This window comes from Hippocampus bargibanti, linkage group LG07 (assembly GCF_051943395.1).
Source record: "Hippocampus bargibanti isolate YZ-2025 linkage group LG07, ASM5194339v1, whole genome shotgun sequence".
NCBI classification, from domain to species: Eukaryota; Metazoa; Chordata; class Actinopteri; order Syngnathiformes; family Syngnathidae; genus Hippocampus; species Hippocampus bargibanti.
Genome location: NC_142740.1, coordinates 10,043,016 through 10,070,138, shown reverse-complemented (window position 1 = coordinate 10,070,138; position 27,123 = coordinate 10,043,016). Strand labels below are relative to the sequence as shown.

Sequence of the window (27,123 nt, the reverse complement as noted above, 5' to 3'; positions counted from 1 at the left end):
AAACATTTTGCTTTCTCACACAGTTGATCATAAATGTCATTTGATACATCAGAAATGCGCTCTGCCACGGTGTTGCCAGAAAGGCTGATGTTGTTAAACTGGCCTGTCTTTTCTGGATAGACAATTTCTGCAGCCTGTAATATGCACTTTTTGACAAATTCACCTTCTGTGAATGGCTTTCCCGCTTTAGCAATCATCTCACTGACGACGGAGCTTCGACTGCTGCTAAATTCTCTTTGGTTGCTTTCTTGAAGTAATTTTGTTGCCTCAGTCGACGTTTTTTAAGATTGGCAACCTGGTTGGCTCTCTCACCTCAGCATGTCGAGTTGTATAATGACGTTCCAAATTGTATTCCTTGTGCACCGCGACTTTTTCAGTACAGATAAGACACGTCGGGGTGCCCCTGTGCTCAACAAAGAAATATTGCACTCTGCACTTTTCCTGAAATTGTCTGTGCTCATCACCGCTCTTTCTCTTCACCGCAGGCTTTGAAAAAGACATCTTTGGGGCTCTGTAATATGTGATTCCAGACGGTGTGAGTCTCAAGTTAAACTTAAACTTTCTGTTCGCGCGGGACTGTGGCGCATGCGCACTTTCAATCTATGATGTTATTAAACGTCAGATTATTAAAAAGGCGTATACATGGCAGAATGATCCGGATAGCTAACGCAGTTCTTTTTCTCTAATCGTATCGGATAACGACAGTTATCCGAATTTCCCAAGTGCCGGGTAAACGCTGTCACGTTCCGAGCGTGACAGGAATAGCTGACTCGTCGGAACGTTGATTGATAAAAGCAGGCGGCAGAGACGTAGGTGCTGGAAGAGATTTTATTACAACAAAAAGCGCGCGTCCGATGATAGCACAGACACGGAAATAATGTGACAAAAGAAACCCCAAAAGGGGTACAGCGAGGAGGCTGGCGGGGCGAGCCTGAAAAGCAACCACTTGCACGATCGCGGCAAACAATCACCTTGGGCGAAGCAAACTCTCGTACTGGCAAAAAGTCCAAGGCGAGGCGCGAGGCGTCGTATCATCCAGCCCGAGTAGGGTCACAGCGACAAGTTTAAATGTCCCAGTGTAGGGGATTGACTGCAGCTGGCGGATGTCGGGAGTGGCGGCCCCGCCCCAGATGTCAACTCGCACGTGACAAACGCACTTATTGTTAAGTTTCAGTTTCACTCGGGATGTGCCTATAAGAAGTAAAAATAAACACACAGCAGCTCTCTGAGCGCGATCGGCCAGGATGGACATGGCTACTGACACGGCACAGGCCGGATCATAAATCACAGCGCCTTCTTCATTTCTGAGCTGAGAGCAGTGGAGGACAATAGGAGCTGAGTGGAGTCGGCGGCTTCATGGCTGCCCCACCGCCCAGCTGACTGGAGGAATGAATGAATGAGTGAGCGAAGCACTGGACAGCCTGACCGATGCGCCACCCTTCAGAGCCTTTTACCCCAACGTGGTTTGTTCAGCTCCACACACAAGTTTCATTCATATCAATCATGCGGGCTGCAGTAACATTAATCTTTCATATCAAGGCGGGCTGCAAAAATAATCTTTCGGGGGCCGCAGTTGGCCCGCGGGCCGCGAGTTTTACACCACTGATATAAAGGACAACCGGCACCTCCGGACAAGTTTCGTCCATAATTTGTAAAATCACTTCTAATGACTTCTACTGAGCGCATTTTACAAAGATTCCACCCCATATAGCTATATTTTACGTTTTAAGATTTGCGCTGAATATTCATAGTCTTGTTTTCGAGTTGATGATGATGCCGGAAGTGACGTAACATTTGGAACGCCCCTGACCGAGAAAGCGACACACGGTGCATTTTGGGTACTTTTTTCGTCTGAAAACACTGTGTTGATCGCAAAATTAGAAGGAAAATGATGGGTTAAAAGTGATCGTTCATTCCTGGTTTATCGCTCTTCAGAAGTGGGATGGTGAAATCAGCAGGAAGCCAGGTTTTGAACAGAATAAGTTATTTTATTCTTGTCGACAGCAGGGACATTGTGAGGTCGGTTGAGGGGAGACAGAGAGGAAAAGAGGATGATAGACGCGCTGGGAGAGCATTTACATAAGGCGGACAGGATGTGACATAATAGGATGTGATGTAATAGGATGTGAGGTCATGTAAAGGCAGGCAGGATATGATGTAACAGGGACTCCAAGAAAAACAAAACAATGCAAAAAGATGTTTAAAGATGTTCGTATAGCGAATTACTCCAACATATCCCCCCTGACGAACATATGTAACATCGGTGTAGGTGAATAGAAAGAAGATAAGAAAATCATAAAATAAAACATTCACAATGGAAACAATCTCTAATTAAAGTCATGTCATTCTACAACAGTCAAATATTCCATGGTGATCACCAGGACGTGGAGAGGGAACAAAATTGTTTGTAGCATTTATCACAAGCAGGCCCCAGGGTGTGATACGGATGAGCAGGTGAGTGGGAAAAGGGTGTGATTTGTCGACGTGGCTCCAGTGACGTGCATCGGGAATCTCCTTGACGAACGATGTCCTCGCGAATCCAGATGATGCTTGTGGCTGCTAAGACGGCTAGCAGCTCCGCGAACGCTCCATCCCACGTTGGTGTGGCCCACATCCTTCTCTTCAGACCATAGCCTCGTTCAGTGGGGAACAAAAAGACTTGCGGGAGGTCAACGGGATGATTTTATTCTACACATCACATTTTCTGGGCGTTTCTTTCCCTATCAAAGTCTGTCTCATCGTTCAGGCTCTGCAATGCATTCTCTCACAGAAATGGCAGTAAATCATTGTTACATGTTAGTTGGTTAGTACATATTAGTGGTTAGTGAGTCTGCATTTCTTGGAGGCCACAAACTTTCTTGGGGAACGACTTTGCAGCCAACTGCACTCATGACCAAAAGTGAAAATTTTGGTAATGGGGATTTGAGCGATTTATCGTCACTGCCCCTTGTTGAGACATGAAAAGTATCCATTTGCCAACTGGGAATGTGTTTGCGTGGAAAATCCGACCCGTTTCGCAGATGTATCAATTTGCAAAGCACCTTTTGTCAATCACTGCTCTTGAATTTGGAAGACAAATTTCAGCATGTCTCTCAACACCTGCATGGGCACCAATTCATGTGGCATTTGCCACAAAAAAATTGCACGTTGAGCACAGCTTCTCCTGCTGCTACTTCTCTGCTGGGACCCAAACAAATCATCCCTGCAAATTTTGTCTGGGGTACACATTTGCATGTCGCCACATTCTTTGGGTAGAGGACAGCCTTCTACAATTCTTAAGCAGCAAACATTATGGAAATCTGTATAAATGGTCATCATACTTGCCTTTTGTCATTCATTAGGAGTGCACCGTTGACCGTCAGTCTTGTTTCTGCATCGTACATCAATCCGCACCGACACAAACCAGTTTCATCTCCGGTCACCCTGGTATGGATGCCCAGGAGGTCTCCCTTCTGGAGAATCTCAAAGTCAAGGCCCGCAGGCCAAACCCGAGCCGCCACATCATTTTTTTCGGCCCGCGAAAGCAAATCAAACTTGTTAAATTCCATGATGATTGCTAAAATCTGAGCCAAAATTTCATATTTTTAGATGTCAACCACAATAAAAGTCATTATTCTTGACTTCAGATTTGAAAACGAGGTATTCATTAATTTGCTGTGTGCTCTATATGTAATATTTGAAGGGATTTAAACATTCTAATGGGTTCCCCAAATTCATAACGGCCCTCGAGAGGAAGCCATAACTACAATGTGGCCCACGGCAAAAAATGACTTTGACACCCCTGCGTATACAATATAATAACTTATTCCGCCTGAATCTCTGATTGACACCGGTGCCCACTCAACTTATATGTCAATTCCACACTTACCGACCTGAACAGCGAAAAATACCTCTCATGTGCACTGCATTCAATTACTCTAATATGCACTGCATTCAATTAATAATAATAACTAGGAATCAAATCAATCACAACAGGTTACCCTGCCTTTTTAGCCGTAACTATAAACTACTTTTGAACTAACAAACGCAAAACGCAAAAGGCAGCTATAAGATAATTTAGCATTTGCGGCTGATTTAATAAACACTGGATTTCCGCCATTGCATCTCCAACGTTGAATATTTTTCATTTGATCAAGCACAATTTTCACAAGTCGTCGCTGGCTCCTGTGTTGTCGAAAAATTCCAAATGCCAAAACCAAATTTTGCGGAACTTAGAACTATTTAACTCTGAGGCTGTTGGATGAGAAATATTCTTACATGATGAGTTCAGGGCGAACTCATCTTACACAATCTGAGGCAAACTGGAACTTTGTTTCATGGTATGAGGAGTCAATATTTCATGTTGTTTTTGAAAATTATGAATGCTGTGTCCTCTGGGATAAATTCAGAACTTCAACTGGAATTGGGGTTTGGAAAAGGAAGTATGAAAACTTGGCATTTACACAAAGTATTCTGATGAAATATGTCTTATGGAAAGATGAAAAAAGGCAAATGCCATTTTGTAAGTCATAGTAATCCAAATGCTTTAATTACTTAAATAATTCGACAAATATGGTCAATTGATTAAATTTGACAGAAATAAACTATAGGTAACATCCCACTTACGACCAACTCGACTTACAACCACTCGTACTTACGACCATGACCTCTGGACCCCATTTTTAAAATTTTAATTCTACGACTGGCACCGCAACGCGCTAGCAGGCCGGCAACGCGTAGGACAATTTTGGCCAGCCAGCCAGCATCTCACTTTCGCACGGCAATCGACCATGTGATAGGACCAGAGGGAGGGGAGTTTGCGTGTCATTTAGCTTCCGAGTCTCTCGTCAACATTTTGAATTCGACTTACGACTATTTCGACTTACGACCGTTTGGTCAGAATGGAACTCGGTCGTAAATTGGATGTTACCTGTATATAAAACAACAACCAAATATATAGTTAGCACTGTAGCTTCAAAAAAGGAGGGGAAAAATAGAACAGTACAATGCTGCAAACAAGGTTTACTATTGTAATTTTCTCGAATTACATTTATTACCGAAACATATTTTTTTTGGTTGAGATTTTTTTTCTCAAAGGTTCCTACAGAATCGGAACAGTGATATTAAATTTTGCCCTTGTGCATAAAGTTTAACATTAAAAACACTTGGCACAAACAAAATTCATTTCAAAAAGAAAATGAAGACTACATTTTATTTGCACATTTTTCACTATTAGTCTTCTGATTTTCCCTTCCTTTTTTCACTGTTAGTGTTTTGTTTTTTTCAGTATCAAAATTCTCTGAATGTCGTCAGCTGAAGTAGAAATTAAAATCATTGCAGGAATACAAGTGATGGACTACAAGCATTACATTATATTGAAATTTAATGATAAAATGTGTAAAACTCCAAAAAGTTAAAGGCATTCCAGTGATCCATACGTGTTGCTTGACAATTGTCCTTTTGTCATCTCAATTTATGGAACTCTTTTGTCCATGCAACAGTACAAGTACATTGACAGCATCAAGGCAGCAACCTGGGGAAATAAGATTGAATGCTAAATCCGTTGTTTATGATCAGGTGTATTTTCTGATAAAGGTCTTTTAGCGGAAAGTATTCTCACAGTATTCTCACAATGATGATGTTAGATCCAACTCTGTACATACTTGAACAAGTGTTATTGATCTATATGTAACGGAGTTGTGCACTTAGATTATTGAATTATGACGGAAGTGACGCAAAGACGCAGTGTGGCTCCAAGTCCCGCCCATAGTTTCCAGAACAATCTGGACGAGATTTATGGTGAGTCGCATTTCTGTGATGGTCTGGATTAACGTGCATTTTCATGACAATAACTTGTTTTTTGTTATCTACAATGTTTTGCATAGCCAGAACAATCTGGACGAGACTTATGTTAATCACAAGACGAAACCCATGCGACTTCCCCCATCCCTTCTGCCATACTGTGTTGCAGAAATAAAAGAAATAAAAAGACACATCCACGTGTCTGGTCTTATTAAGACGGCAGCATCGTGGAGCTCAAGACAGTCTCTGTTGTGACACCCGTCACATTGTTGCCGTGACCTGTCGATCACAAGTGACTCTCCACTTCGGACCGGGACCGCGATGCTGCACAGTGTCTTCATCCCATCCAGTGGCGGTCCGTGCATTTCACACCTAGGCCTTCAGTGAAGTCCTACTTAGTCCGACTTGAACAAATATCCCTCATAATACCATAATTTATGACACAACGGCTGGAGATATCTTTTACAAAAGCACACGCACACAGTACTGGGCATGGCATGACCTTAATCGTCTACAACACAGGCTATTTTCCGAAGCAATTACACATCAATAAATCTGCATCAGCAATTAGAACTTGTCACTATATGTGATACTGCAAACGCTTAAAAATAAAAGGAAATTTAAAATCATTTGTCCACAAAGTTCTATTAAGTCCACCAAGAATATGCAATCTTTAACAAGATTTTACGTTAAATTACAAAATGTCAGTTTAATATAAGAAAAACAACAAGACGTTCACAAAACGAACTATTTGTTGAAAATAAAAGTAAACAAATCTTTTTCATTTGTTCTTGAGAATAGGCCTACATGCGACAGCGAGTTGTCCTCTCCTTCAGCCATCGTGGGTTAAAAAAGCGAGTAGATATACTTGGTTTTTCTGCTAAAGTTTCCGGGTCTGATCTGTTGTAGCTTGGTTGATTTGCATAGCGCTGCCTCCGCTGAGGGCTGAGGTAAAGTGAGTATCGAATCACAGGACGCGTACATGTCATGTTCAACGCGAGGCCCTCTAGCTGGCCTTACTGTGCCAACTCGTGATCTGATTGGCTATCGCAACTATATATCAACTACATGCTCTTGGCATAGGCGATATAGGCGGTCGCCTTGGGCGCCATCTGCTGGCGGTGCGCCGCCACGCCGCCAGTCCCTCTTGGCCTCGAGGGAAAATAATAATTTTCTATGCCCATTGGTGCCCTCACTTAGTGTGTTCTGTCTAGAAAAAAAAAAAAAATATATATATATATATATATATATATATATATATACAGTAAAGTCTCGTTATATCGATATTCAAGGGAGTCCGGAAAAATATCGATATAACCGGGACTATCGATATATCCGACCCTGTTAGCATGTAATTTTCTCCGTGCGTGCATAGAAATAGTATCCATATAACCGGGACTATCGATATATCCGATATCGATATAACGAGACTTTACTGTATATATATTAACATTACAAATAAGAGTATTTTATGGTGTTCCTTGAGGCAGAGGAGTCCACTGGAGAAAGCCTTTCAACTCTCATTCGCAAGAGACTTAAAGAGCTCAGCATCCCATTTGAAGACTGTAGAGGGCAGTCTTATGATAATGGAGCAAATATGAAAGGGAAGAGGAAAGGAGTCCAAGCCAGGCTTCTGGAAAAAAAAAACCCAAGGGCTTTATTTGTGCCATGCGGAGCACACTCAGTGAATCTGGTGGTAGCTGATGCAGCAAAAAGCTCTCCAGATGCCACTTGCTACTTTGGCTACCTGCAGAAGATGTTCACACTGTTTTCGGTCTCTACTCAGCGATGGTCCATTTTAACAAAAACATGTGACCATAACCCTGAAATCCTGGTCAGATACAAGATGGGAGAGTCGAATCAACAGTGTAGAAGCTGTGAGATACCAGGCTGCAGAAGTCAGAGATGCACTTATAGAGGTGAGGGACAACGCCACAGACCCAACAATAAAAATTGAGGCACAAACTCTAGCTGAAGAGGTTGGATCTTACAGATTCTCAATCTGCACTATGGTCTGGCATGACATCCTGACTAAGATTCAACATGTCAGCAAATTATTGCAGTCAGTCACAATGCAAATGGATGTTGTTGTTGACCTTCTGAGAAGAACTGAAGCCTCCCTTGTAGCCTACGGACACAGTGGATTTTCTTCTGCTCAAGTGTGTGCCAAGGAGATGTGTGAGAAGATGAATATAGAGACTGTCCTTAAGCAGAAGAGATTGCGAAAAACAAAGAGACAGTTCTCCTATGAGGTTCCTGACCAGGAAATGAAAGACGCCCTCAAGAAAATGCTAATTTCCTTCTTTAATGTGGTGGTGGATGTCTCCATTGTGTCACTGCGGGAAAGATTTGAGACATTGGGTGAAGTTGAGAAGAAGTATGGCGTACTTGTCAATTTCCCTGACCTGCCCAATGAAGAGCGAAGTCAACAATGTCAAACACTCAGCAACACCCTAAGCTGTGGTGGGCAGTCAGATCTGGACTGGAAGGAACTGGTACAGGAATTGCAGAGTTTTCCAGCCCCGGAAAAAGCCAAAATGACAACCTTTGAACTTCTCAGCTTCCTACAGGAGAAGAAATTGAAGGAAGTTTACCCCAATATGTGGGTCACCCTGAGGATTGCTGTCACCATTCCTGTAACAGTTGCTGCTGCAGAGAGGAGCTTCTCCAAATTGAAGCTCATCAAAACGTACCTGAGATCCACCATGTCTCAGGAGCGTTTAAATGGACTTGCCCTGATGAGTATAAACCGTGAGATGTCTCGGCAGGTGTCAGTTGATGACACCATAGATGCCTTTGCTGCCAGGAAGTCCAGACGTGTCAAATTTTAGTCTTTAGTTGAAAGATACACTGGACAAAGTAACTGTTGTTACTGTTGAGTTTGTTGTTACACAAATTAAACTGTTGTGATTGCTCAGTTGGCTGTTGTCATTGAATTGTATTGGGGGCGTCGGGATGTAATCTCGCCTAGGGCACCAAATTGGGTAGAGCCGGCCCTGACTACATGTGCCCGTTCATGTACAGCGCACAGACGGCCTCACTGTTAATTCTGAAGGCGTCAGTCAGATTTCATACAGCCTGGCGAAACAAGCTAGCTGAATTCTGATTGGATTAAAAACTCTGACCTAAAACTACAACACTGAAAGGAGCATAACCAAATGGATATAATATAACATCAAGAAAACAGTATGTGTAGAATAATTATATATATATTTAGAAAAAATACTTTTTTAATGAAATTGACTTTTATATAATAATAACATTATATTAATAACATAATTATAATTATGATAATGATGTCTGATTATGTTAGGCCAGCAGAGAAGGCCTTGCTGGCTCTGACGGCTCACCACTGATCCCATCACTTGGTGGACGGTGTGTCGACCCCGTTCTTTAAATTGTGTGTTAATTGTCTGAGCCGCTGTTTGCAATTGGTGTGTTTTTTTTTTCTTGTAAGTTTGTGTGTGTGTGTGTGTGTGTGTTAAGTTTGAGAATGAGTGTTCGGTTAAAACTTCTTGTTTGTCTTTCCCGGTTCGGTATTGTCTGGAGTTCACTTGATAAAAATATCAGCAAGTACGATAGATGGTGAACAAAAAACTACTTTATTCTAATGAGACAGAAAAGGCACTTCTCGTCTCGGTGGGACGAAGACATGAGCACACGAGCAAAGAGAGAACAAAGAGACAAAGAGACAAAGAGACAAAGAGAACGAGCTCCCGCTCTGACAAGTTTTTAAACATACACAGTGGCGATCTGTTGTCCAATCAGTTGCGGACAAGTCGACCTTTCCCGTCCAATTGGTTACGAACAATTCAGCGTTGGGCGGGTCTCAGATTGGAGTTGGAGCTGTTGCTTTTTCCCAACGACTATTAAACTAATAAGACTGATAGTTTTATTTAACTAAATTAGACTGAAATTAAACGTGCACAATTCATAATATATACTAAGCTAAACATGAAAAAACATATGTTTACTTAATCTAAACATGAAATAATGTAATATGTTTACTAATGTGCATAAACACTCTATCATTCCCTCCTGTTGTACATTTAAACATCAGTTCATACATTTCCAAAAGTTTTCATGCATGCACGTCATACTAATTGCACAGGGAACCATTCTAATCTCATCTATCCAACGTCTAATATTATTTAACTAACCATGGAGAAGGCGAAAAACCTCTATCACAATTTTGCTGCTGTGATATATAACCTCTCCATTTTTGAGGGTTTTTAATGAGGAAAATTCCTTCTCGGCTCTCCGTTTCCTTTTTTTGCTTTTGTTCTTTGGAGCAACCACTCTCTGGCCATGGTGTTCTATCCCTAGCTACAACACTGAGTCCCCTTCACGCATTTGTTGATACAAAACCTTTGCGTAATTCACCTGAGAATTAGTTATCATATTCATTAGCATTGTTCTTAAGCATGGAATAATACAACCAATGACTAAGAAAATAAGTACAATCACAATTGCGAATGGGATAAACATTCTGAGCAAAGTCTTATACCAAGAGCCCCCAAAGAGCCCGTCAAAAATCCACGGTTGATCAGGCCGGTGATCTTTGGCCATGGCATCTCTGAGATCCCTGACAACAGACAGAGCATCAGTCATGTTTATGGAATTCGCTTCTTCGGGTATGTACGTACAACAAGTATCACCCACCATAGCACAGACGCCCCCTTGTGGGGCTGTCAAAAGGTCCAAAACCATTCTATTTTGCAGCACCATTTGTCTAATTGCTGCAATTTCAGTGTTTTGCATTTCATCTACTTCCAAACTGGCGTTTACAAACACTTGAAACCTGTAGTCAATTGTTTCAATTCGTAGCATGTTTTTAGCTACTCCAATTTGTGGAAAAAGAGCTAACATTACCTTACTTCCCGTGCTATGGTGTTTGAATTGTTCTGGAACATCAGTTCCCCAGATCGAATCGTGGGGCTTAAACGACACTCTTCTTTTCACATGATGGTGTGCTGGACGACTGGTAACGATGAAAGTATTGTCAGTCACAGTAACAGGTGCGCACATACCGTAGGCTTTCGGAGGAATAAAAGAATACACTTTCCAACCACATAACCACCAAAGATGTGAAGATACAGGTAAAATGGTGACATTGGTGTTTAACGGTAACACGTATAAACATCTATTCTCATCTATAAAACCTAAATTTTGACCTGTACCGTACATTGCAACGCATACTGGTAATCTCAATCCGCTCTCGGTCATAACCTGATTTTCAGTTTCCAAAATGGTATCCAAACTTGGAACAATCTCTCCTCTCGAAGCATTGCGAAGAACTGGAAAATGTTGATCAGGTTTATGCGAAGATATTAACATATACGCAGCTCGAGCCATTTTATCTCCAAATACCTTTGAATGCACTCTTTGTTGCGTTACAGAATGTGGCATAAAAGAACAAACAAAGCAATTACTTTTCCTATTTTGTTTAGCAATTACTGTAGCATAACGATACCACGTGTTTGATAACAACGGATTCCAGTCATGTTTTTCTCCTGCAAATGGTTGATATGATGCGTCCATGACACCTGAATTTTGGGCTTTTTTGTCAGGTGTTTCCATCCAGGCTGTCGGTTTGATGTGTGGTTTGCGCTGGAAAGGCGATGTCACGACTGGTGTTGTCAAAGATGACAAGATGCATATAGTTACGGGAAAACCAGTGTGATGTTCACGAAAATCAGGACAGAGTCTCAAGTCCATGCATCCTGCAACCTTGTGGGTTACGATAACGAGTTGAATATCTGTCATTGTGCCAGTTCCAGTTCCTAACCAGTTCCCTCGAGTTATCGTTCTGACAATTCGTTTTGCTTCTTGGGCACAGCTATTTTGAACCCATTTTGTTTTGGGCTCAGAATGGATCACAACGGAGTCCCAACCAGTGGTCCAAGTCTTCCCTGACTTGATACGAGCGTACCAAGAACCATGAGGGTAATAACTTCCAGTTTGTCGTGCTTCGTTCATGAGGATGTTAAGAGGAAATGATATAATTCCTGCATCTTGTAGTGGCAAGCAGGCTACAGGATGTGCCATGCTAGGGCACTTTTCTGTCATCGTTGGTTGCAATGGTGGAGTTTGGCAGGCTGATGGAATGGGAGGCTTTACGTGCGTCATCTGGATTGCCTCCACTAATTCATACAGCAAGATGATGTGGACCAAAACCATGGCTATTGAGTGGTTTGGCTCCGTCTCTCTTCCACCTGCTCCGGATCTGGTTGGTGAACGATTTTGCAGTGGCTTTGATGCACCCAGGTGGACCTCTCGGCGATCTTGATGGCAGTTGGCGTGGTTATCAGCACGGTGAATGGCCCCTCCGACTTTGGTGCACACCTTGATCAGCGCCTTCGGGGGGGCCCAGCAGCCTCTCTGTTCCTGTAAAGGGAACACAGGACTGCGGCAGTACACGTGCTGTGGACCTCTTTGTTGTTGTAAAAAATTTTACACAATTTTGCCAACAAAATGCTTGGATCCGATTCATTCTTTTAGAATAAAATGCAACTGGTCTCAACTTTTGTCCATGCTTTTGTAGCAGGACTGAAGTCATGTATTTGTCTTTGCAGTCAACTGTTTGAACAAAAGGTTTGTCATAGTCAGGTAAGGCTAAGACGCTAGTGTTTGCTATCAATTTTTTTAATTCTGTAAATGCTTTACTGCCCTCTTCGGTCCACTGAATAGAGTCTTTCAGTGCCATTTCATCTTGGTATATAAGTGTCAATAATGGTTGGGTAACTTGTGCATAATGCGGAATCCAAGTTCTGCAATAATTGCACAGTCCCAAAAACGTCATCATCTGTTTTTTCGTCTTAGGTCGAGGAACCTGCAAAATTGTCTGTTTTCTCTTAGTTGTCAACTCTCTTCCCTTTCTTGACAAAAGATGTCCTAAGAAAACTACTTCTTCTTGACAGAACTACAATTTATCCAAAGAAGCTTTGTTACCTGTATTCGCTAAATATTGGAACAAAGCTATTGATACAGTCTTGTTCTCATCTTCAGTCGGTGAAGCAATTAAGATGTCGTCAACATACAAAAGAATCTGAGAAGATTCAGGATGTTTAAAATCAGCAATACACGAAGACATTTCCTGTGAAAAAATTGTAGGACTATCTGTAAACCCTTGTGGTAATCTTGTATATGTATATTTTTTCCCATTAAATGTAAATCCGAACCAATGACGTGAATTTTTGTGTAACGGAATGGAGAAAAAGGCATTGCTCAAATCAATTACTGTAAACCATTTTTTGTCAGGTTTTAAACTGTTCAATAATGTGTGCGGGTCTGGCACACACGGAGCACGTGATTGTATGGATTTATTTATCTGTCGTAAATCATGCACCATTCTCCAAACTCCAGATTCCACTTTTTTAACAGGAAATATCGGTGTATTACATTCACAAGTTGGGTCTTCAATCAAAATACCAGCTTTCACCATATCCCGTATTACAGGGGTGACGCCAATAATAGCATCCTGTTTTAATGGATATTGTTTAAGTCTTGGTCGATAAGTCGTTTTAGGCAATACTTCAACTGGTTTCGCTGTTTTAAGTAAGCCCACATCAGTTTTTCCCGATGACCAAAGGGTGGCAGGGACGTCTGGAAAGTCCTCCGCCCCTAAAGTGGCCATCAGTCATAATTCTAGTGAATCGACCTTTACTGGGTCCCCCATAGCGTCAACTACGAAGGACTCCAGACAATTCACTTTTTTGGGTTTATACCCTGCTTCTGTTGGTATTAAAGCTATTTGCAATTTTTGTAACAGGTCTCTCCCCAACAAATTTATAGGACACTCTCCACTCAAGACCGTAGTGACCTTGTATGGAGTTAGTCCCTCATCTAAAATTTTTATTGGTTTGGAAATCGGTAACAATGTCACTTTCCCATCTGCAGATACCACAGAAATTTGTTGTCGACTCGGAGTGACACCTGGAATGGTGTCTCTTAACACTGATCTGCATGCACCACTATCGCAAAGAAATTTGACATCCTTTTTCCCGATTTTTAGCCAATAATAAGGTTTTTCGTTTTCCGGTAAGGTCAAGGCAAACACATTAGTCAAATCCAAGATTTCAACTGGTTTTATTGATTCCCATTTCCCACTGTTGTGCTTGTTGTCATCAGTGTTGAAATGGGGTTCCTCGCGTCAATCTGAATGTTTTGTTTTCTGTCCTTCACCATATCGCGTATTATATGGTGGAGGTCTGTAAGATTTCCCATGTTTCCTTTTCGGTATAGGTTTCTTTTTGCAGTGGCGAGCAATATGCCCTACACTGCCACAACTGTAGCATCGATCATTGTGCGGCATCCGTCTCTTCATCCGATCCTGGTATAACACGTTCTCCATTATGTTACCCATGGTAGATGCCATCACATGTTCCATCGGCGAATTCGCACCATTTCCCCACTTTTTTCTCACCACTTCTTGGGCGTGTATTGCCCACTCCATGAGATCAACCAACCTTCCAGTCCGGTGTTGGACATGTTTGCGAATGAAATCTCCAATTTCCGGCGTCAAATTCTGCAAAAATGTTTGCTTGAATTGGTTGACATATATGGAATTCTCATCAGCAGATTCAGGAATACAGCAGTGGTTTCGAAAAACATTTTCCAAGCGTCCCCGAAAAATGTTAATATCTTCCCCACGTAACTGTCTACAATTCTGAATCAAGCCAAAGTTTGGTGTTTTTTTCCATAATGTTCGGATGTTTTCACAAATCAATCTTCGTTGGGTTGTCGCTTCCTCGTACGTCATGTTCGTTCCCATCGATGTTTTCCCAGTAAAGTCACCTTTCACCCGATTCCAATGGTGTCCCAAGCATCTCCTGAGAACCTTAAGTGTTTCTTGTCCATTCAACTGATAAGAAGCACATAATTCCTCAAAATTCTCAGTCCAACTTTCTGCATTTTCAACAACATTACCTAGTCCTTTACACGCCTCTGCGACATCACTGTCGCCCCATGGCCGATAAACCAAGATAGTTTGATCATGTATGCTTGAAGAATTAGGATTTGCTACCTGAATAAGTGGCAAAGCGTCACAGTCGCTTCCATTATTCATTTTAATTCCATTCAACTCTTCAAACGGATACAATTGTCCAGAACAATTGGCTTTGCTCCTTGTACGTGAAGAGACACAATCAGCAGCAATCTGATTTGCCATATCAGGTTGTAATCCTCGTATTCCTCCAGTAGGGGTCAGAAGCGCTCCATTCTGCTGGTCTGCCCAACAGTCATTTGGAGTCATCACCGGGGGGGCCCACCCAGGGGGGGCCCACCCGCCCCACAGGGGTTGAACAAATGGCGTCCTCCCCTTTCTTCAGCCCTGCGGAGGAGGGGTAGAAGGAGGAGGGGGAAGAGAAGGAGTGGTAGGAAGGGGGTTGTGGCGCCTGCCCGGGGCAGCCCCCCGCCTCTCCCCCTCGCCTCCCGTGGGGGAGCTCTGGGGATTGAAACAATGGCTGCTTTCCATTTTCCACCAACTTTTCATTGGGACGTGCAACCGACGAAGCCACAGTCTCATCGTCAGAGCTCACTTTGGAAGACATTGCAACTATCGCTTTCTCCTCTTTTTTCATCCGTTTGGCTTCCATTTCCCTCTCTCTGATTTTTGCTTGCGCAATCCAAGCTTCGCAGGCAATTATCTCGGCATGTATCTTTCCAAGAGATTTTTTCATCGCGGATGCTTCCTGAAGTTTCAATCGAAAAATGATTTCCCCTCAAAGGTTGTAGTTGCAACGCACCAGAGAACGTACTACAGTCCATCCACTTCTTGCAATAAAGTTCGCTACCTGGGAACTTTTTGGACATAAACTCTACGTCCCTATGAATTGGGGTCTTTTTAGAAAAAATAGCACCCATTTTCACGATTGCAACAACAAATTCCTTCTTTAACTATCACCAGAAAGGAAGCACACCTCGCGATGTTGATTCAAACCCAAGAACAAAGGGCGTGATTAGCGCCAATCCTCAACCAGGATGCGCGTTCACGCACACACACAAGGAATGCTCTTACGCACACACGCACACACACACACACCAACGGCTCAAATGACTTCGCCCCCACCCTTTCTTCTCTCCGAGACAAAGAACTTTCTCTGTGCCACTATGCTAGCATAGACAAACCAAGTTAAGAATGTATTTTTGATCTTATTTCTTTCCTCTCGACTCCGCACTATAGCAGCTGCCCTAAAATACTTCCGCTTTTCAGAATAAAAGCGGTCCACCACACAAACTGAATCCCAGCTATCACCACCTCGTGAACAATATTCTTTCGCTGGAAAACTTCCGAATCACAATTCGGCGTGTGGATGTCTCGTGCACATTAATATGCACTCCTCCGCCGGCATACGTATTCTCATTTGGCCACCTTGCCTAACGAAAATCGCTTCACACCGGTTCGTACGTGAGTCAAGTGGAAAAGACCGTCTCTGGCCAGGAGAAGTCTCACAATGCATTCAAACAATGGCTGCTAGCTAGCGCGCTACTTACTTAGTGAACTTTTGAATACTGCCGTGTAGTCGTCCAGCCAGAACGCCAGGAGCCACAACGCCACCAGAAAGGAGTGATTCTTCCCGTCTCTCGCGCGGATTGCACGAGCAGGCTTCAGTGAAGAACGAAAAAAATCTTCGTTTCTTCCGTAGGTTGGCGCCAGCCAAGGAGCAGGTTCGACGCGCGCCTCTATGCGTGTCTCCCGTCAAAATTTTAAAACGGGCTAACCACCAGGAGCTTCTTTAGCTGTGTTCCCGTCTCGCCTTGACTGGGTCGCCCAGGTGGTAGTCCTCACGCTAAGGCTGGTTGACTGGCACGGGTTCTCCGGCACCAATTAATGTTCGGTTAAAACTTCTTGTTTGTCTTTCCCGGTTCGGTATTGTCTGGAGTTCACTTGATAAAAATATCAGCAAGTACGATAGATGGTGAACAAAAAACTACTTTATTCTAATGAGACAGAAAAGGCACTTCTCGTCTCGGTGGGACGAAGACATGAGCACACGAGCAAAGAGAGAACAAAGAGACAAAGAGACAAAGAGAACGAGCTCCCGCTCTGACAAGTTTTTAAACATACACAGTGGCGATCTGTTGTCCAATCAGTTGCGGCCAAGTCGACCTTTCCCGTCCAATCGGTTACGAACAATTCAGCGTTGGGCGGGTCTCAGATTGGAGTTGGAGCTGTTGCTTTTTCCCAACGACTATTAAACTAATAAGACTGATAGTTTTATTTAACTAAATTAGACTCAAATTAAACGTGCACAATTCATAATATATACTAAGCTAAACATGAAAAAACATATGTTTACTTAATCTAAACATGAAATAACGTAATATGTTTACTAATGTGCATAAACACTCTATCAATGAGCTCCTTACAAGGAACATTTAGCACACCTTTAAAAGGGTGTGTTTGTAGAGGTAGAGGCATCCCGACCATGTTACAGTTATGGAGTCCTATGCAGAGTGATGTAGTTTGTACAGAGGGGGGTGGGCAGGTTCTAGCTGAGGCCACTTATGTTAGTGGGGACAGAGTTCCTTCCCAGACCCAGTGCAGTGCACCTACGATGACCGCACAGACTCCTGACACACCAGCGACAGATCCCTTACTCCAGTCACCTGACGTAGTTGGTCAGATGAGTGACATAATTAGACTTATTGGCCAGCAGCTGGCAGACAGCATTGTTGCACACCTCAGCCCAACACATAACGTTACCTTGGACAACACATCAATCCTACATGACACGCCCATTGACACACCAACACAAAGTCTTGACTCATCACAAGTCCTGATACTGCCGCACAGGAAAGTTCGCGAACCCCCAACCTTCAAGGGTGAGCACACTGATAGAGTGATTGTAGATGAGTGGGAAGACCTAATGAGGAAATACATGAGGAGAGCAAAAGTAGCACCTGAGCATCAGGCAGAGGAAATCCTCACGAACATCAGCGGCAGAGCTAAAGATGTTGTGAAAGTTAGCACAACAAACAGTGGAGTTGATGTAACCCAGAACCCAAATGCCATCTATAGCCTTCTTTGCAAGCATTTTTCTACTGTCCCTTGTTCACCTCTCCCTCGAGCAGACTTTTACACCACGCTGCCCAGGGATAAGGAGGCCACATATGACTATTGGTTGAGGCTTAACAATGCAGCTGAAGTTGCCACCAATCGTCTCAAAGAACAGGGCAGAGATTTTGATTGTTCTTTCCTGGATGTAACACAGATGTTTATTAAAAATTACCCATCCAAAGATCTTTCCATGACATTTAGGTCAAAAACAATATATATATATATATAATAAATGGTCGGCAGTTGAGGTCCAAGCCATCCTGGAATAGTACCAGACAGAAATGAGTCCCAGGACTGCCACTCCAGCTGCTGCGAACAGTCAACCCATTCATGTAAATAAAAGTGAAATGCTGCAGAATACAGCATGTCAGGACAAGGGTCGAATATCCTACTCAGCCAGGCTGCCCGACTCCGCAAATCTTGAGCGTGTCATTTCCATGCTGGAAAGACTTTTGCTGCTAACCATCCCTCTGCCTCTGGTAGAAGCAAGGCAAGGCTTCCTATGGTGGACAGTTTGAATAAGCTACCACGTTCTGTCTGTGCTAGCGCTGACCATTCTGCGCTTATTCACTGCCGCGAAAATAGACTTTGCTTTCTGTGCTTTTCGCCCGATCACTCCAGACGCAACTGCCCCACACAAGTGCAGCCTCAAGATCACCACTGTCGGGAAACTAATGTCTCTGCATCCAAGGGAGTATGATGAGGATGAAGTTCATGACCCTCCCAACAGTTCGACAGATGATCTTGAATCGATATTAGAATCCCTCACTTCCAGTGTCCCCACGGAGAAGACTGTTATCTTCCAAGGCACACACAAGGTCCTGAAGTCGGATAGCTTGTTCTACACCACTGCCATTGTCGCAGGCATTTCCCTGACCGCAATGATTGACAGCGGCTCTACTGGATGCACATTGAGTGAATGTTAGTGTGCAACCCTGACATGAAACGTTACTCCGCAGATGACGTTGTCATTGTTGGATGTGGTGGTCATCAGGTGATGCCTTCGGTCATATGCGATTTGGAAATAGTGGTGTACAATTGCAAGCTAGCTGTGCCCATGTTTGTGGTGCCTGGACAAACCGATGACATAATTCTTGGCAGCAATGCCATTAAGAAAATCCTTCACCTCATGCGGAAGACTGAAGGCTACTGGCGGCTCATGTCAGGGCCCGGTAGTACGATTGATGATGACTCCTACCACTTTTTCTCACTGCTTTCCAACAGAGAAATGGAGGGGTGGAACGATACCTGACAAAGTTGGCATGCTGAATTTGCAGCAGTGTGTGATGTTGCAACCAGAGAGTGAACTTCTTGTTTGGGCTAAGCTTCCCGCCTGTGCACCGATGTCATTTGGCAGCACGGTCATAGTTGAACAAACCCAAGCAAGGTGCAGATCCAGGAAGATTCTGGTTGGCAGGATTATCACACCGATGTGGGGCGATGAATGGCTCCCAGTGAGGGTCATCAACCCCTCGACTGAAAAAGTGGTGTTGAGAAGAAACACAAAGCTGGCAGATATTTATATATATTTCCCTGCATTGCGACAGAAGACATGTCTGAACCTGACAACATCCAAATTTTGTCCCAATCTGTTCAGAATGCCACTGCAAGGCCAAGGTCCAAAGAAGATATCAAAATAGCACTGGACAAGCTTGGACTACATGATCTGGACTTGGATCATTCGGAAATCCACGAGTGAATACGCATCTCCATTAGTCCTAGTGTGGAAGAAGAATGGGGAGTTGCACATCTGCACGGATTTCAGATGGCTAAATGCACGGACACAGCGGGATGCTCACCCATTGCCCCATCAGGCTGATGCTCTTGCCGCACTTGGAGGAAATGTCTTCTTCTCCATCATGGACCTCACCTCGGGATTTTATAATGTGCCCCTGTTTGAGGACCATAAGAAGTACACCGCCTTCTCGTCCCCATTTTGCCTACATGAATATAACCGGATGCCACAAGGCCTTTTGAACAGCCCGGCTACATTCATGCGGATGATGCTTTCCATTTTTGGGGACAAGAACTTCACCAGCATCCTGTGCTATCTTGACGATCTCATGGTCTTTGGTCCGACAGAAGAGATTGCGCTTGAGTGATTGGAAATGGTTTTCTCCCGCTTGAAGAATCATAATCTGAGGCTTGCTCCGAAGTAGTGTCACTTTCTTCGGAGATCTGTGAAGTTCCTTGGCCATGTCGTCTCAGAGTCAGGGTACAGACAGACCCTGAAAAGGTGGAAGCGATAAACAGTGTGCAGGTGCCCGACCTAATGGACAGTGATGGCCTCACTCCCTCGCAGAAGAAAATTAGATCTTTCTTGGGAATGGTGTTGTATTATCAAAACTTCATTGAGGACTGCTCCATCAAGGCAAAGCCCCTTTTCAAGCTCCTTTCAGGCCAGGAAACCCGTGGTAAAGCCAGACGAAGGTCGAAACCCACATTGGATGCTTCAAGTCATGTGAAGTTGATACTGGACCACTGAATGTCAAATTGCCTTTGAGACTCTGAAGCGCGATCTGTCAAACAGTGTAAAGTTGTCTGTCGCTGTCTCTCGCTGTCACGAGCCCGATTGAACTATCCTGCACATCGGCTCGAATTTCTCTCTTTAAAGTGGGCCGTATGTGACAAGTTTTCCCACTGGCTAAAAGGCAGACATTTTACTGCCTGGTCAGACGACAATACCCTGGCATATATCCTGACAAAGCCCAAACTAGACGCCAGCGAGCAGAGGTGGGTGTTGACGCTAGCAGAAGAATCATGAAACACTGGACGTGATGTTATTCTGTCCATTTGTGCCAATGGATGGTCCTCACATGAGATTACCCTTGATGTTGAGAGTGGTGTGGGAGCTGTGCCTCAGGGATGGGAGGTTGTGAATTTGGGACACATCGTCAGTAGTGAGATAGATAGATAGATAGATAGATAGATAGATAGATAGATAGATAGATAGATAGATAGATAGATAGATAGATAGATAGATAGATAGATAGATAGATAGATAGATAGATAGAGAGAGAAAGACAGATGGAGAGAGATAGAGATCGAGAGATAGAGATAGAGATAGAGATAGAGATAGAGACAGAGATCGAGAGATAGAGATAGGGATCGAGAGATAGAGATAGAGAGATATAGAGGGTAGAGGTAGAGATAGAGGTAGAGAGATAGAGGTAGAGAGACAGAGAGGTAGGTAGAGAGGCAGGTAGTGAGGTAGGTAGAGAAAAGAGATAGAGATAGAGATAGAGATAGAGATAGAGATAGATAGAGATAGAGAGAGAGAGAAATAGAGGTAGCGATAGAGAGATAGAGAGAGATAGTGATAGAGAGAATAGAGAGAGATAGAGAGAGAAAGAGAGAGATATGACTTTGACTTGAAGTACGTCCCAGGGCTCAAAAACATAGTGGCTGATGAACTGAGTCGAGAACCCTTCGTCCAGTCATGTGTGAGTCATCGCTTGGTGAAAGAACCCTACCAATACTTACTAAACGGCGTCCAAGTGGCCGTGCATGAGACTGTACAGGATGCTTTCCGATTCACCGCCAACTGTAAGGCTGTCCACATGGCTGATGACCATGATGGAGAAGTTACCCATGGCGAAGCTCCTGATCAGTCGTCTGGGAGTGTAATTGATGCACAGGACGTGTCTGCAGTTTTAGACGTCCATCAGACTAGTGGTACCTCTCGACCCCCTGGAGCAACCCCATTGTCACTACAGCTACCTGAAGAAGACACTTCCATTGTCGTTCCCCATAGTCAGTTATGTGACCTACAGCACCAAGATTCCTCAGTCAGCCGAGTCATTTTCTATGTGCAGTGACATATGAGACCCACCAAACATGAAAGAGCAGCTAAGACAAGCTGTGTGCTTTTGTTGCTGAGGCACTGGAAGAAGCTGAAAGTTCGTGACGAGACTCTTTACAGAGTAAAGAAAGATCGCCACATGAACAGAAGAGTCTTTCAGTTTGTCATACCTGGGTCTCTGAAACACCAAGTCCTACATGGTGTTCATGACGCAGCTGGTCATCAGGGCTGTTCTAGGACACTCTCTTTGGCTAGTGAACGGTTCTTTTGGACAGGGATGGAGAAAGACATTACAAAACATGTAGGGCAGTGCCAGAGGTGCCTCTTGGGTAAGACCCCCGAGCCAGACGCCCGGGCAGCCCTGGTGAACATCCGCACTTCGGCTCCAATGGAACTGGTATGCATTGATTTTTGGACAGCAGAGTCCGGCGACAAGAAAACCACCGATGTCCTCGTTGTCACCGACCACTTCTCAAAGTTGGCTCTTGCCTTCCCCTTCAGGAACCAATCAGCAAAGCAAGTTGCCCGCTGCCTGTGGGACAAGTTCTTCTGCATTTATGGGTTCCCCAAAAGGATCCATTCGGATCAGGGAGCCAACTTTGAGAGTAGGCTCATCAAGGATCTTCTTGAGATGGCAGGGGTGCACACGTCCCACACAACACCGTATCATCCCATGGGTAATGGCATCGCAGAAAGATTAAACCGGACCCTTGGAGGCATGATCAGAACACTTCCCCCAAAGTCTAGGTCCAAATGGCCACAAATGTTGAACATGTTGACTTTCTGCTATAACTGCACAGTACATGAGACGACGGGCTTTGCACCATTCTATTTGATGTTTGGACGTGTCCCTCGCTTGCCCATTGACATAATGTTCCATCATGTCTTGGAGAACGCCAATGTTGCCAGTCACAATGAGTTTGTGAGCACCTTGAAGAAAGACCTTTCTGAAGCCGCGCAAATTGCTCAACAACATGCAGCCAAGCCAACAGACTCGTGGCGCCTAGATCTACAACTGCAAAGTCAAGGGGTCGCCATTGGCTGTTGGTGACAAGGTGCTACTAGCCAATCGAGGCAAGAAGGGCAAGCGGAAGGTTGCGAATCGTTGGGAGTAAAACCCTTATGACGTGGTGTCTGTGAAGCCGTTGATCAATGTCTACAGGATGCCACAGGCAGAGAGAATGTCGTACACAGGAACTTACTGCTCCCGGTTGACTTCTTGACATTCTCGGGGCAGGTGGAGCCTGGTTCGTGTTCAGATGGATCAGAGATGGACGTACATTGTAGGAGTGACAAAAGCTCAGTTCCAGATGATCAGGAGGACACTCAGCTGCACACTGAGAACTGGGTCATGCAGTCTCCGGCTCAGGCAGAGGAACATGAGCACTTGTCCACAGAGCATTATTCCGCCGATGCATGTCGAGGGGATGTCAGTGAGAGAAGTCAGTCAGTAGGTCATGACATCCACACACAGACTGAACCTTCGACATACCCGGTGTTTGACATAGTACACTCGACTCCTGACTCAGCCCCAGATGAGACTGAACTTGAGGAGGTCATTTGCACACAACCACAAGGCACACAGGGCCTCGTCAATTTCACAAGATGTGGTAGGACAGTTAAACCCCCTGACAGGCTGATATGTGAGATGTCCTATCAGAGAGTCGGAATGCCAACATTAATATGGGTTTAATATGACCATTTGATTTTTTTGGGCTTGTGCTGTGTGCCAATTGTTGCCATTATCTTTATGGCTTCACAGTAACGGGTGTAGTTATGTGCTGTTTTGTGAAATGTAAATCGCATTTCTACTAGTCTGTGATGGGAATGTGTTTTGAACCACCCTATTACTTCACACTTCTGAAAGAAGAATTCCTATGATTGACTTCCTTGTACATCTTTGCCCGATAACCTTGTCTATTTTGCCGTTGGGCTTTCTATTGTCTTCCGTGTGTATGTTGCCTCACTTCTGCATAATTTAAGGGGGGTGTATGTAACGGAGTTGTGCACTTAGATTATTAAATTATGACGGAAGTGACGCAAAGGCGCACAGTGTGGCTCCAAGTCCCGCCCATAGTTTCCAGAACAATCTGGACGAGATTTATGGTGAGTCACATTTCTCCGATGGTCTGGATTAACGCGCATTTTCATGACAATATCTTATTTTGTTTCCCCTTTTGTACTGTCTAGTGTTATCTAATTAGTTCCCTTATTCATTTCGAGTCCAGATTACTTTTTGCGTCATTATTTAATTCACGTTTTGTTGAGTGGAACTTTGAAGCACATGTGCTTCATAGTGCTTTTCTGTTGCGCAGTTAATCACAAGACGAAACCCAGCGACTTCCCCCATCCCTTCTGCCATACTGTGTTGCAGGTAATAATTGTTTCATTTCGTTTTTATTGTACAATATTTAGTTTCTTGTGTCGTGTTTCATTTGCGCCATTACAAGCGCACTGCGTGTTCTGCCGACATCTCCGCATATGATACGTTCAGGGACATACTGTAAATAACCGTGAACTTGTGTTGTTTTCTCTTTTTCTGTAAATAACCACTATACGATCACACGTTATTCATTCTGTTTTGTTATCTACAATGTTTTGCATAGCCAGAACAATCTGGACGAGACTTATCTTAATCACAAGACGAAACCCATGTGACTTCCCCCATCCCTTCTGCCATACTGTGTTGCAGAAATAAAAGAAATAAAAAGACACATCCACGCGTCTGGTCTTATTAAGACGGCAGCATCGTGGAGCTCAAGACAGTCTCTGTTGTGACACCCGTCACATATATTCCACAGTACCAGAAACTTTAAAGTGCTCAGGGACTTTCCGTATAATTTAATATATAAAGGTGTACTACAATCGTCTTTGCCCGTCTCTCACCCCTCACCCCACTGCTATCCTTGTTCATAGTCTTGTCACCTTCCGGATTGACTATTGCAATTCACTTTTCCTTGGTGTCCCTCAGAAACTTCTCCACAAACTTCAACTCGTCCAGAATTCTTCAGCCCGGATCATCACCAAACCTCATCCTTTCACCACATCACCCCCGTCCCCCAAGAGCTCCAGTGGCTCCCGGTCAAATATAGAACCAACTTTAAAATTCTTCCTTATACATTTAAAGCTATTCATAACCGTGCCCCCATACCTTTACTCATTTACTCCCCTTTGAAACCATCTATCATCTTTTGCTAAGATTTTAACCTGGTCTTATTAAGACGGCAGCATCGTGGAGCTCAAGACAGTCTCTGTTGTGACACCCGTCACATATATTCCACAGTACCAGAAACTTTAAAGTGCTCAGGGACTTTCCGTATAATTTAATATATAAAGGTGTACTACAATCGTCCCCCATGAGTCGTCACCTTACCGTGGTGGAGGGGTTTGTGTGTCCCAATGATCCTAGGAGCTAGGTTGTCTGGGGCTTCATGCCCCTGGTAGGGTCACCCATGGCAAACAGGTCCTGGGTGAGGGACCAGACAAAGTACGACTCAGAAGACCCCATATGATGAAAAAGATAAATGGATTCAGTTTTCCCTTGCCCGGACGCGGGTCACCGGGGCCTCTCTCTGGAGCCAGGCCTGGAGATGGGGCTCGTTGGCGAGCGCCTGGTGGCCGGGCCTACACCCATGGGGCCCGGTCGGGCTCAGCCCGAAGAGGAAACGTGGGTCCCCCTTCTCAAGGGCTCACCACCCATGGAAGGGGCCAGAGGGGTCGGGTGCAATGTGAGCTGGGCAGCGGCCAAAGGCGGGGACCCTGGCGGTCCGACCCTCGACTGCAGAAGCTAGCTCTGGGGACGTGGAATGTCACCTCTCTTACAGGGAAGGAGCCTGAGCTGGTGCACGAGGTTGAAAAGTTCCGACTAGACATAGTTGGGCTTGCCTCCACACACAGCCTGGGTTCCGGTACCAGCTCTCTCGAGAGGGGTTGGACTCTCTTCCACTCTGGAGTTGCCCACGGTGAGAGGCGTAGAGCAGGTGTCGGCATACTTATTGCCCCCCGACTCGCCGCCTGTACATTGGGATTCACCCCAGTAGACGAAAGGGTTGCTTCCCTCCGCCTTCAGTTGGGGGGACGGGTTCTGACTGTTGTCTGTGCATATGCACCAAACAGCAGTTCAGTGTACCCATCCTTTTTGGAGACCTTAGGGGGTGTGCTGGAGAGCGCTCCCCCTGGGGACTCCCTTGTTCTGCTGGGCGATTTCAATGCTCATGTGGGCAATGACAGTGGGATCTGGAAGGGCGTGATTGGGAGGAATGGCCCCCCCGATCAGAACAGGAGTGGTGTCTTGTTATTAGACTTCTGTGCTCAACACGGATTGTCTATAACAAACACTTTATTCAAACATAAGGGTGTCCATATGTGCACGTGGCACCAGGACACCCTTGGTCGCAGTTCGATGATTGACTTTATAGTTGTATCATCGGATTTGCGGCCTCATGTTTTGGACACTCGAGTGAAGAGAGGGGCGGAGCTGTCAACTGATCACCACCTGGTGGTGAGTAGGCTCCGTTGGTGGGGGAAGATGCCAGTCCGACCTGGAAGACCCAAACGTGTTGTGAGGGTTTGTTGGGAACGTCTGGCAGAATCCCCTGTCAGAAGGAGTTTCAACTCCCACCTCCGGCAGAACTATACACATGTCCCGGGGGAGGTGGGGGACATTGAGTCCGAATGGACCATGTTCCGTACCTCCCTTGCTGAGGCGGCAAATCAGAGTTGCGGCCGTAAGGTGGTTGGTGCCTGTCGTGGAGGCAATCCCCGTACTCGCTGGTGGACACCAGTAGTAAGGGATGCCGTAAAGCTGAAGGAGTCCTACCGGGCTTATATAGCCTGTTGGACTCCTGAGACAGCTGACATGTATCGACTAGCCAAGCGGAATGCAGCCTCGGTGGTCGCCGAGGTAAAAACACGGGCATGGGAAGAGTTCGGTGAGGCCATGGAAGCCGACTTCCGGACCGCTTCGAGGAAATTCTGGTCCACCATCCGGCGTCTCAGGAGGGGAAAGCAGTGCACCACTAACACTGTGTACAGTGAGGGTGGGGCGCTGCTGACTTCGACTCGGGACGTCGTGAACCGGTGGGCAGAGTACTTCGAAGACCTCCTCAACTCCACCAACACGCCTTCCTTGGAGGAAGCAGTGTCTGGGGACTCCGAGGTGGGCCCTCCGATCCTTGTGACTGAAGTCACCGAGGTGGTTAAAAAGCCCCTCGGTGGCAAGGCCCCGGGGGTGGATGAGATCCAACCGGAGTTCCTAAAGGCTCTGGATGTTGTGGGGCTGTCCTGGCTGACACGCCTCTGCAACATTGCGTGGTCATCGGGGAGAGTGCCTCTGGATTGGCAGACCGGGGTGGTGGTCCCCCTTTTTAAAAAGGGGGACCGGAGGGTGTGTTCCAACTACAGAGGGATCACACTCCTCAGCCTCCCTGGAAAGGTCTATTCAGGGGTCCTAGAGGGGCGGGTCCGTCGGAAAGTCGAG

At 44.8% G+C, this 27,123-nt stretch overlaps 1 protein-coding gene across 1 annotated transcript in view; it reads right to left on the bottom strand.

The window, feature by feature from the left end:
• Positions 1–2,010: 2,010 nt before the first annotated feature.
• The window catches only part of LOC148895382 (tetraspanin-1-like), an 82,530-nt gene continuing 57,417 nt past the window's right edge, over positions 2,011–27,123 (bottom strand). The window contains exon 6 of the mRNA XM_089001047.1: positions 2,011–3,461. Within this exon, the coding sequence (XP_088857173.1) occupies positions 3,315–3,461 (147 nt within the window). The 3' untranslated portion in view covers positions 2,011–3,314. The remainder of the gene's footprint in view (positions 3,462–27,123) is intronic.